The sequence below is a fragment of the Triticum urartu genome, chromosome 7 (genome assembly GCF_003073215.2).
Source record: "Triticum urartu cultivar G1812 chromosome 7, Tu2.1, whole genome shotgun sequence".
Lineage (NCBI taxonomy): Eukaryota > Viridiplantae > Streptophyta > Magnoliopsida > Poales > Poaceae > Triticum > Triticum urartu.
Window position 1 is genome coordinate 651,663,582 of NC_053028.1, and position 12,849 is coordinate 651,676,430.

General features: G+C 48.8%; 1 protein-coding gene, 1 non-coding gene and 1 pseudogene across 2 annotated transcripts; all 3 read left to right on the forward strand.

The window, feature by feature from the left end:
- Window positions 1-117: 117 nt before the first annotated feature.
- On the forward strand, window positions 118-215 carry LOC125526078. Its single transcript, XR_007291544.1, has one exon. It is a non-coding gene; the product is annotated as a U6 spliceosomal RNA (small nuclear RNA).
- Window positions 216-7,710: 7,495 nt separating this feature from the next.
- On the forward strand, window positions 7,711-8,793 carry LOC125522022 (nuclear transcription factor Y subunit C-4-like). The gene has a single exon (XM_048687087.1). It carries the CDS (start codon window positions 7,755-7,757, stop codon window positions 8,526-8,528), a length of 774 nt encoding a protein of 257 aa, XP_048543044.1. The 5' UTR covers window positions 7,711-7,754; the 3' UTR covers window positions 8,529-8,793.
- Window positions 8,794-12,516: 3,723 nt separating this feature from the next.
- LOC125526118 lies at window positions 12,517-12,655 on the forward strand (annotated as a pseudogene).
- Window positions 12,656-12,849: the final 194 nt, after the last annotated feature.

The window sequence follows — 12,849 nt, forward strand, 5'->3', positions numbered from 1 at the left end:
TTCATTTTACTCTGTAATTTGGTAAATTGTTAATTTAACTGCATTTAGGAGAGGGCCTTACTGCACCCATTCATGTACTGTAAGTAGAAACACTGATGCAAGATAGGTGTCCCGGATGCCTTAAAAGAAGCCCGGACATTGGAACAATACAGACAAGATTAGCATGTCTCCTGCGCAAGGATGACAAGCACAAATCGGAAAAAAAAAGTGGACAAAGAAAAGAAGTGTTTCCCCTCTGGTTGTACAAGTCAGAAAATTCAGCTCACTCAAAGGGAATACACCATCCAGTTGGCAGCAAGTTTGGGAATTCATTGAAGATTCCAAGATCTCACATACTGATTTTTTTTCTTCTAAAATACAGATATGCACATGCTAGTTGGCACACACAGTAGGAAACACATTGTTTATACGAAACAAGCACCTCAACTTTGCGCTGCGTCTTATGCCTATATGCATGGTTCTCATGCCTCATTTTGTTGAGAGTGGTACGTTCATGTGACAGGCGCTATCTTTCCATGGGAAAACCAGGTTTTTGGATACTGGCAGAATAATCTTGTATTCTGATAGTACTAGTTCGCTTTCGAGTAAGTGTTCGAATATCCAGTTCTTGATTCCTACCACCTGGACTTCTTTGTCTATTAATTAATCGGTAAGCACAATTTCCCTGACGTTTCTACTCTGTGCGTGAGAGCTTCTTTGGAATCGGGTCGGGGGCATGTCTGTATGGCTATGTGGGCTGTGATCCTCATGTAGTCATGTCTGGTGAAGAATTGCACGAGGGAGGAGGAATGGGCCTGTCGCTTGGTTCTTCATGTAGATTTGAGCTCGTGGCATTGTCCGGGCTTCTTTTTCTGCCCATACCTGGTCTAACTTTTGGAGCTGCTATTCTTTTTGGACGGGAAAAGGCAGGAGCTCTGCCATTGCATTATAGGGGAAAATAATAGGTACAGACAAGTTTTGTGAACCGAAGTTCTTATGAGGGAAGGAAAGAGGAGACAAAAAGATCAATCAGACATGAGCTGATTACCCCACTTCCTGACGAGACTACTCGCGGAAGGCCTCCTTCAGGAGGGAAACATCATCCATCACCAGCTGCAATAGAGCAGGAGCCTGGGCGGTTGTCGCCTGGAAGACCCGTCGGTTCCTTTCCTTCCATATGATCCAGGCAACGTGTATGGCAAATGTTACTTGCTCGTGCCTTGCCTCTCTTGCAGTTCCTGTATTGATCTTACACCAGCAGGATCGAATAGATGTTGCTCCCAGAGCAATGTTAGCGACGCGCTGCTGTGTGCTCCTGACGGCCACCCAGAGCTCCTTGGCAAACGGGCAATGGAGGAGCAGATGCACAGCCGCCTCCAGAGCCTGATTGCATAGAGGGCACACTGGGCTGTGCGGCCATCCCCGGCGCCCAAGTCTGTCGGCCGTCCAATTTCTGTCCTGCAGTAGCAGCCAGGTGTAGAAGTTGACTTTCTGCTCAGCTTTACTCCTCCAAACCATGCCAAGGTGGGGCTGCTCTATCCGGCCGATGAACTGTCCTCCAAACCATGCCAGGGCGGGGCGGCTTTATCTGGCTGATGAACTGGTCATCATAAGCTGACTGGCCAAGTAACAACCATTGCTGGACAGCTTCCATGAGATTTTATCCCTCTCAGTAGTCGAATGGGTCGCTTGCACCTTCTCCCACAACCTGGTGAATTGGTGAATTTGGTTCTCAGTAGACATCCGTTGAATTCCACGCATCCACCTTTCCTCAGTCAGCTTCCCTAACATTCAGGTTTTTCCTCCAAGCTAAAGGGAAACATGTCCGGTGCAATTCCTTTGGGCGAATCCCCATCGAGATCGAGCCATCTATTGTGCCAGAAGCCAGTGATCTGCCCATTGCCAACAGAGATGGAGGCAGAAGCACCGAAGAGTTTTTTGTCCGTTCAATCACACGGTACTGGCGTTCCTTTCCAAGGCCTTTCCATATCATCCCACTCATACCAAAGCCACCTCAGTCTTAGCGATCTTCCGAATGCCTCAATGCTCTTGATTTCCAGCCCGCCAAACTTTTTTGGCATGCAACATTGCTTCCAGTTCACCATGCATTTCCCTCCATTGGCCTCTTCCTCTCCAGCCCAAAGGAAACTCGGCCTTAACTTGTCCAGCATTTTGGAGGCCCATTCATCCGCAGCAAAGCACGTCAGATAATAAGTTGCAATAGCAGTTAGGACCGAGTTAACCAAAGCAAGCTTGCCTGGCCTGTTAAGCATCTTCCCCTTCCATGGCTTAATCCTTGATCTTGCCTTGTCAAGGATGGGCTGCATCTCGACTCTCCTAGGCTTCCTCGTGCTTAGAGGCAGACATAGGTACCGGCATGGCAAAACATCTTCAGCGCCCCCAAAATCCATCAAGGTTTGTGAATGTGCAGCATCATTACAACTAATTTTGTATGCCATTCTTAAAATGAAAGCTGTTGTAAAACCCTCATAGTCTGATTAGTTCTTTTCTTGGCATTTGTACGCATGATTGGTGTGTATATTACTTTCCACATTTGATACATAAAGTGCATCGAATTTAATCCGAAGATAGCTTGAATGCTAAAAACAGTATTGTCTGAAAGCCCTGTCGTCCAGGTCAAATTGGGGCAGTCAGCTTAATTAGTCAAATTCCCCCCTTCTGTACATTTGTTCTTACTCTGTATCTGTAGTTAGTTTTTATTGACATCCGTTTACTAACCTGCTCGCCGCTCTGTAATTTGGTAAATTTGTTGATTTCCTACTAACTGCATTTTGGGGAGAATCATGTACGTTCATGTAATGTATTTAGAGACACAAGGATTTTGGGTGTGTGTGGTTTGACCCCAAGCTTGCCCTACAAGTTTTTCCTCCTCTTGTTGCTTATGTCAGAATATTCAGTTCACTCAAACAAAAAACATCATCGAGTTGGCAGCAAGTTAGGAAAATCATTTAAGATTCGAAAAATCTTATCTTGATTTTTTTAATCCAATTATGCACATGTTAGTTGGCACACACAATACAAAGCACATTATTTATACAGTTTTGCTAAAGCACATCTAGATGTGCCACAAGTATTGCACATCTAGCTCCTATGTCATTATTCTTACATGGCGATTCATGTGGGTATTTTCTTTTTCCTTTTTTCTTTTCTTTTTTATGCTTGATTGTGTCACTTAGATGTGCAATAACTAGGACACATTAACCCTTATTTATATGAAACAAGTGCATCAACTTTACCCTGTGTCATATGCCTATATGCATGGTTCTCGTAGCTCATTTTGTCGAGAGTGATACATTCATGTGTCAGGGCATCTTTCCATGGATAAACCTAGATTGTTTTAAAAAATAAAATTTACTTGACAAAATCGCAATTATTTATAACTACCTCAGAAATGCACTGATTGTTAGCCCATCAATTATGATATGAGATTGTGGCAAGAAAGAGGAAAATGAGATAGTGTATAGTGTACTGGTTGGGCCAATTGTGTTCTAGTTTACTTATACCTGGTCCACTACTTCAAATCTGAAGCTAATAGTCGAATACAACAAACCGTATTGTTGAGTGCCTTCTTTATCATGGAGAAATGTGAATACGCGAGTCTCTTGCAGGCCACCAATTGGCGTAATTAATCGAAATAAATAAGTTTGTGCGCACCACATGATTATTTTTTATCGTGAAATAATGGCAAATCCATGCTTGGTGAATGTATCAAAACTATGCTTTCCGGAAACCTCTAGAAGGTGTCAAAAGGATTAGGACAGCCTACATCTTTAATTGCTTTCCATATTAGTATGTACCAATCATGCTTGTCCTGCAGTTGTGCCGTCTTGTCGTCTTTTGCTATCAAGGTATATATATACTGTTTTCTTTGCCAAGGTTTGTGCGAATCAACAAGAGAATTTCTTAGCTTCTTAAGAAATCTATATTGCACTGGTATTGACAGGTTTGTTTGATTTTTTTTCTCACTTACATGTCAATCTAGCTATGTAGTAAATCTGTGTTTGCATAAGTCTAGTCATTTTGTTTGGTACAAGCTATTTAGACCTTTCTGATCCTGCAATTGCTATTCTCTAGAATTCTAGACCTTAATTAAATTTCAATACTGTTATGACCGATATATTAGGGACTTATCCCAGTTAGTTGTGGCCCAGTTTATCTTTTTGTTATTAGCGGCTTAGCCCAATTATCTTATTAGGAGAATTATATAAACTCGTGTAAGGACCCGTTTTGGGATTAAGCAAGAAGCAATCATATTTGCTCGGCTTCCTTAGGGAGCCGGGAGACCTAACCCTAGCCGCCGCCCCCGCTCTTTCTCTCTCGCGCGCGCACGCAACAACGGCGCCCCAGCACCGGCGACCACGCCTTCCTCCACGCCATCCCTCCTTCCACCCCTACAATCTGAGACCACGCCCTAGTAGGGATCTGATTCCTATCAATTTGGTATCAGATAGCTTTAGTGCGATCATGTCCTCGCCGCCGCTCACCCCGACCCTCCCGCTGCCTCCCGCTGCCGACCGCCCCGATGGCCACCACAGCCAGCGCCCCGCTCTTGCTGGTGCCGGTCACCTCCGCCGCGCCCGTCCTCGCCGTCTTCACCCCGAAGGAGATGACATCTGCCATCTGGGATCTCACCCAGGCGGTCACGGGCATCTACACGTTCCTCGCGAGATCCTATGGGCTGCAGCCGCCTGTGCCCTTCGCCACTGCCCCGCTGCCGCAGCAGTCGCCATCCTCGGCGACCCCCGTCGCCGCCACCGCCATGCAGCAGTTGTCGTGGCAGCCGCCACCAGTGACGAACCCTGACGCCTCCACCATGCAGCAGGGGCAACAGCTGCAGCCGCCGCCACCGACAACCGCTGCCCTGGGCATCCCGACGACGGGCCTGGCGGTGCCCATCCACCAGGTTCGGTTTCCCCCGTCGCCCGTCTCTGTTACCGGCTTGGCTCGCTGGGTCCCTTGAGCCAGTCTACACGACGGCCTCAATTGGGCCGCACGTGCTGCCCCCGTCGGCGAGCACCCGGCCATGCAGTTTGGCGGGTCCTCGGGCTTCGCCGAGCCCTTCGCCAGCGTCGACGGGCCCATGTTCTAGGGTGGTACCCTGATGCCCGCCTACTCGGCCCCGTCATCCTCGCTGCTCCATGCTGACGAGGCGCACCCGCCCGTCATCCATGTCTAGACGCCGTCGAGATTCTCCAAGCTGGAGTTCGCGACCTACGACGGCACCGTCGACCCCCTGAATTGGCTCAACCAATGCGGCCAATTTTTTAGGGGACATCACGCGCTCGCATCCGATCGCACCTGGATCGCCTCGTATCATCTCCGAGGAGCCACGCAGACGTGGTACTACGCCCTCGAACAGGACGAGGGCGGCATGCCACCATGGGAGCGCTTCCGCGATTTGTGCCTCTTGCACTTTGGTCCGCCTATACGCGGGAGCCGTCTGGCGGAGCTTGGGCGTCTTTCTTTCCTCACCTTGGTGCAAGACTTCGCCGGTCGCTTCCAGGCACTGGCGTGCCATACCTCTGGCGTTTCAGCTCGTCAGCGGGCTGAGCTCTTCGTCGGCGGCCTACTGGACCATCCAGCAGGCCACAGGACCTCCAGAAGGCCATGTACTACGCCCGCGCGTTCGAGCATCGCGCGGTGGCCATCCAGTAGGCGCCACTGCCCCGGGCCGCTGGGCCTCCACCCTGGCTGGAAGTTCCCGCGCAGGGTCGGCCTGCCTAGGCTTCCGCAGCGCCCCCCGCCGCAGCTGCGGCACGCCCGTTCCGCCGGCTCACCCCGGCCGAGCAACTCGAGCGTCGCCGCCAAGGGTTGTGCTTCAACTGCGACGAACCCTACGTATCGGGCCACGTCTGCCCACGACTCTTCTACCTGGAGGTTGCAAACTACATTGAGGAGGACCCCGCCGCCGCCGGGCTCGGCGACCTGCCCGCCCCAGTTGACACGGAGGTGTTTGGCGACCGTTGATCTTCCCCGCCTTCCAGCTCGAGGACGAGCTGTTTGTGTAGGCGGGGAGAGATGTTATGACCGACATATTAGGGGCTTATCCCAGTTAGTTGTGGCCTAGTTTATCTTGTCGTTATTAGGGGCTTAGCCCAAATATCTTATTAGGAGGATTATATAAACTCGTGTAAGGACCCGTTTTGGGATTAAGCAAGAAGCAATCATATTTGCTCGGCTTCCTTAGGGCGCCGGGAGACCTAACCCTAGCCGCCGCCCCAGCTCTCTTTCTCTCTCTCTCTCGCGCGCGCAACGACGGCGCCCCAGCGTCGGCGACCACGCCTTCCTCCACGCCATCCCTCCTTCCACCCCTACAATCCTACTAAATACAGTGTAAGCTGCTGTTGTTTTTCCAATCAGGGCGTCATAAATCTGATAAACAATCATCGGCAACGCCACGAGGTACAGAAATTGATGCACCAAAGCATGGTTGTCACGGTCTGATAGGTAGTAGGATTCTTCTTAGGTTGGCACATTAGGTTGTAGGAAGAAGGTGACCCAAAGATCTGGATCAATATTGAATCCAGATGTTGCTCTTAGTATTGAAAATAATCGATCGAAACGGTTCCGTGGGATCTACTGACTACTAAATGAATTGGGAAGTTAGGGTTTTGTCAACCTCGTGTGAACGATGTCATCTCTGAAGGGGATACGAGTGCGTATGGTGATATCAAAAAATATTCATCTTGATATTTATGCACAAATTATCTTTATATACTATGAGAAATAATTTGAATGGTTATTCATGATTCAGAATTTGTATCCATCTCTGCTCTGTATACTCATGTCTGCTGCTGGTATTCGTATCTCTCTTTTTTTTAATAAACCTATTCATCCATCTTTTGATAATGGATATGATGTGAATATGATTTTTCTATTATCCAGCTGCATTACATCCGTTCTCACCCTTCTCACCATCTGGGTTTCTTTTTCTTTGTTCGGAACCATGTAGTGGGCATATTCAACTTAGCTGTCCACTCTCTAGCTATGTGTGCTTTACGGAGAACCTGGCTTGCGTCTGCAGTTAGGAATCCCCATTGCCACTATCGGTTGCTTGTACAATCTAATCTCTTTGTATGTTATAATCTTGTACATAGTTCAGTGCCTATCATATAATCAGAACTCTTATTGCTGAGTGTAATTTAATTTAGATGTATGTTTAGGAACACACCTATGAGGTCATTCTCTTAGGGGCACCAGAAGTAAGATGTAACAGAAGAGAAGATGCTAAATATGTGGTGACTTAGAATGGCTGTTAAATTGTAGCCAGATTAGTTTGTTAGTTTTTTCTTGTGCATTTTGGTTTTGCATGTGTATTTTCAATAATTTAACTATGCAATTATCTGCTCTGGTGCTGTTACTAAGAACTTATCAGTTTCTGAACTACTTCCTCCGTTCCAAATTACTCGTCGCAGAAATGGATGTATCTAGAACTAAAATACATCTAGATACATCCATACCTGCGACAAGTAATTCGGAACGGAGGGAGTAGCAGATAAGTATCTTCATAAAGATATTGGGAGGATCGTAATAAAGAAATCTATCCAGCGTATGAAACTGGTCCTAAAGGACCGCTAATGATCAAATTCATCTAAAGACACCGCACAAAGTTCTATTTTGTGACCTAGGAGGCTAATGTTACTGTCTTTAAGATTGTTTTACTTTAAGATTGAGTTGATTAACAGTTTCCATTATTTTTTTCAGTGCAAGAAAGACCATAGGTTCTTGGACACAAGCAAGATCAAGCAGTCGACATGGAACCGTCTTCACAACCTCAGCCTGCAACGGGTGATGTCGTTGCTGGTGGATCACAAGTGTATCCTGCCTCATCCTATCCGCCTGCAGCAACAATAGCCGTAGCTCCTGGTAACATTCCTGCCGGTTCACAGCCAGCACCACCATTCCCTGCCAATTCAGCCCAGCTCAATGCTCAAAACCAGCTTATCTACGAGCAAGCGCAGCAATTTCACCAGCAGCTCCAGCAGCAGCAGCAGAGGCAGCTGCAGCAGTTCTGGGCCGAACGACTGTCGGAGGTTGATCAGGCCACCGACTTCAAGAACCACACCTTGCCGCTCGCCAGGATAAAGAAGATCATGAAGGCCGACGAGGACGTCCGCATGATCTCAGCCGAGGCCCCAGTGGTCTTTGCAAAAGCATGCGAGATATTCATACTGGAGTTGACACTGAGGTCGTGGATGCACACTGAGGAGAACAAGCGCCGGACCTTGCAGAAGAATGACATTGCCGCCGCCATCACCAGGACCGATGTCTACGACTTCCTGGTGGACATAATCCCCAGGGATGAGATGAGGGAGGAGGGAGTTGGGCTTCCTAGGGCCGGGCAGCTGCCGCTCTTGGGGGCTCCAGCTGACGCGTCGTACCCCTACTACTATCCGCAGCAGGTGCCAGGTGCGGTGATGGGGTACGGTGGCCACCAGGGCCATCTGCCGTATGTGTGGCAAGATCCTCAGGAGCAGCAACAGCAGCAGGGGCATCCTGGGGAGCAGCAGCAATCTGAAAGCGGCTGACAGCATTGTGGGCAACCACCAGATTCAGTATCCTCAGCTTAGCCAGGACATCCAAAGTTCCAAACTAATTTTCAGGTTTCGCAATAGATTATATGATGGTTTCTTTTGTCTGTCGATACGGGAGAGATTTACTAGTTCATGGAATTTTGTTTGTTGTGGTGGTGTCGTTACAAAATGGTTATATGATTAGAGACTAATTTGTTGAAATTTTACCATAGCGTGTCCGTTCCGTTATTCGAAACTAAAATAGCTGGCATATGGTCTTTTTGGCATGCATGCAACATTTTGCGGTTCCTATCGTCTTGTACTGGATTTTTTTTTAAACGGAAGCAAAAGATTTACCTCATCCATTAAATAAGGGAGAATAGAGTTTTTAGAGTGTTACAATGCCCGCACAAAAAGAAACGGCATGCCAATTACTCACCCAGGCCCTAGTTTTTTTTTCACCCGCGGTAACCCAAAGCTTAGCCTCTTGTGGCAGAAGCCACGGGCATTTCTCTCGTTCCAAATTGTTCAGGAGATGAACATTGTGAGAGAGGCCAAGGCTCGTCTATTGGGGTTATGAATATCGGTCCGCTTGTCTCACCACTCCATAACAGACCCCTCCAGGTGCCACGAGGTGGTGTCAATATGCAAAAGACCAAATTCCTGGATGACCAAATTCCATAGCCGAATGGTGAAGTGACACTTGTAGAAGAGGTGAGCGCCTGACTTGTTGTCCCTTTTACAGAGAGGACAAAGACCGCAGTTTGCCCAACCGCGCTTCTCCAAGCTGTCACCACTCCAAATCCAGTTTTGCAAAGCCAACCAAGCAAAGAGTTTGACTTTAGGCGGGGCCCAAGCTTTCCAAATCATGAGGTCTATGTGTGAAGAGGTCGATCCAAGGAATTGGGCCCTATATGCTGTGGCCGCCGAATAGTTCCTGTCGTTGGAGTGCCTCCAAACAATGTCGTCCTTCGCCTGATCATTGAGGTGGAAATCATCCACAAGCATCCAGAGGGTGAAGAATTGGCATATGTGGGCAGCGGAGACAACAAAGTCATGGCCAATCTTAAAGATCCAAGCATTTCCATTGACGGCCTCCCTAACTTTCCATTTTTTTTCTCTTGGAGGCCTCAAAGATTAGAGGGGCAATGTCCTTAGGCTTCCGTCCAAGGAGCCACGGAGAATCCCAAAAAGGCGTTTTGGCACCATTGCCAACGGTGATGGTCGTTGAGGTGTAGAAGAAATCAAGGTCCTCCTCCGTGCAAGGGTTGCCAAGGCCCACCCAGAGCTTGCATGGGTCCTTCCATTCATTCCATGGTCATCTTAGCCGCAAAGCACGGGCAAACTTGTTGGTGTTGAGAACCCCAAGACCTCCATATTCCTTAGGGCGACGAGCCATCTCTCAGTTGACATTGCATTTGGCCTCGGTCGTTTTATCAGAGCCAGACCAAAAGAATGCCCTCTTGAGTTTGTTAATGTTATGCAGGGAGCTCGGAGGCATGATGACAGGTGTGATGGCGTACACCGCTTGGGAGGTGATGAAAGATTTGATAAGGGTCGTGCGCCCGATGGTGGTGATGTTTTGCCCCTCCCAAGTGACCAACTTGCCCGCCGCCGTGTCCTTAAGGTATTGAAAGTCCACCCTCTGGAGCTGCCACACCGAGAGGGGGAGTCGCAAGTATTTCATTGGAAATGAGGTTGTGGTCACCGGCACGCACCAAGAATATGTTCCAAGTCAATGAGATTGCACCGAATTGGCACAACGAAGCTCTTATGGAAGTTGGTACAGAGGCCCATGACGTCGTCGAAAGCTCTTAAGATGGTTGAGAGGCTGTCAATATCTCGCTTGATAGGAGCCATGAAAACCGCAACATCATCCACATATAAGGATGTTCTCAACATGGCTCCCCGCCCACGAATCCTATGGAGGAGTCCCTTTCGAGTTGCGAGGTCCAGAATTTGGTGAAGAGGATCGATGGTTAGGACAAAGAGCAGCGGGGAGAGGGGGGCCTCTTGCCGAAAGCCATTACCGTGCTTGATGGGGGGGGGAGGGGGGGTCCGGGCAGCCCATTAAGGAGGATCCGGGAAGAGGACGAGCAGAGCAAAGCGGCCACCCATTCCCGAAATTTGCTTGGGAACCCCTTGCGTTGCAGAAGAGGTCAAGGATGAACTCCCACTTGACTGAGTCAAAAGCTTTTTTGATGTCCAACTTAAATAGGAGGGCGGGTGTCTTGTTTTTGTGCAAAGCGACGAGCAAAATTCCGCACACACATGAAGTTGTCATGGATACTTCTCTTTTTGATGAAAGCGTTTTGGGCGTTGGAGACAAAAGCGTTCATGTGAGGTGTGGGGCGCAAGGAGAGGACTTTAGCAATTACTCCCTCTGTAAACTAATATAAAAGCGTTTAGAACACTAAACTAGTGATGTAAACGGTCTTATATTAGTTTACAGAGAAAGTATTTCAGATCCTGTTGCAGCTCCAGCCGAACTGTGTGAACTGAATGCGCAACGGTGTTCTTGCGAAGTTACAGCAGATGATTAGTCATTCAGCTGAAGCATGACAAGTGAAGTGACTGAATTGCGAAGTTAAATCACATTTTTGCGCCATGGCTTATCGTGATGACAGAAAAGCTGTATATTTTCCATCGGCCATGCCGTTTTTAGCCTCAGTACCGTCCTCGTCCACGTCTGCCATCACAAATCGGTCGGTTTCGTTCTGTTAGTAGGTTGATGCCGGCCGGCCGGCCGGCCATGTGGGGTGCCACTATCTCTACATGCTCGTGTCCAGCCGAACAATCCCGAGACCAAGTGACGCTTGACGACTCGTTCCAAGAAGATTGACTTGGCTGCTGCTAATTGGCATCAACCTTTATCCAGAGAGACAAACATTCTTGCTGCACGGAATGTTTGGAGGCAAAGAAACAGACGTTACTTTGACAAAGTGAGGGCCTCCATTCAAGATTGGAGAAGAATGTTCATTGCTGACCTTGAGATCCTCAAGTTCAGAGTGAAGCCTGAGACTGTTACTTTCCTAGAAAGTTTCATTCTTTCTTTCTATCAAGCGTAATTTCTGCTGCTTGCTATTGTTAGTGGCTTCTCCTAGTTACAGTTCCTACACCTCTGTATATAGGTCATTCTCTTTTGTTGATAGTGGCGTAACGAAGAAGACGACGAAGCACAATGATTTAGATTCAGTCGAAATCATTCGCTTCATTTCCGTTACGACCGAGGGAAATATTTTTTTGAACACAGTGTTAAATGATATGGCTGTAGTTGTAACATGACATATGTCACGGCGTGTAACTTGTGTGCGTGTGTTGTAACTTGGGCAGGTTGTTGGAGATTAGAGATCCTTATCTTGTATAGTCTTGGATGAGGGGTCAAGATAACACAACAACCCGCCAACTGATATAATCTTGTCTTGCTATTTAACACGCACGCCTCCCTGCCAGGAGGCATACGCTTCACCTCTTTTCTTTCATGGTAATGAGAGCCTACCTCGGGTTCATCCATGGCGAGCTCTTCCTCCGCAAATTCCTTCCCCTCGTCTCCTTTGCACACAACGCAACCGAGAAGCTTACGAGAGGGAACGAGGCCTTATGGCGCGCCACGGTGCTCTCAGCCATCAGGGGAGCGCAGATGGCAAGCTTCCTCAACACCGAGCAGCCGCCTCCGCCCACGACCATTGAAGTCACCGGCGATGACGGCAAGACCAAGACGAAGGCGCCGGACCCTGAGTTCGGTGTGTGGTACGCGCGGGATCAGCAGGTTTTCTCATACCTGCTGACTACGCTACCACGTGAGATGGCCGTCCAAGTGGCAACCTGCCACACCGCGGCTGAGCTGTGGAACACGGTGCAAGGGATGCTCGCGTCGCACACCAGGGCGCAGACCGTCAACGTCAGAATCGCCCTAGCCAATCTTCAGAAAGGCAACTGCACGATCACAGAGTATGTTGGTAAGGTCCGAACCCTGTGTGATGAACTAACTGCTTCAGGGAAGCCTTTGGACGAGGAAGAGGTGATCTCCCACATCCTTCCTGGACTGGATGAGGAGTACGACCCAGTGGTGTCGGCCATGTGTTCTAGGGTCGAACCCGTCAAGATCCCGGAGCTGTTCTCACAGCTTCTGAGTTTTGAGACTCGCCTGAATCTCTGCGGCGGGTCCTCTCAGTCGTCCACAAATGCGGCGGCGCGTGGACGCGGCTTCAACAAGAACAACAACTCCATCGGCAATGGTGATCGCGGCGGTGGTCGCGGCTTCAACAACAAACCAGGCGGTGGTGGTGACCGTGGCCGTGATGGTGACCATGGCCGTGGTCGAGGCAACTCGGGA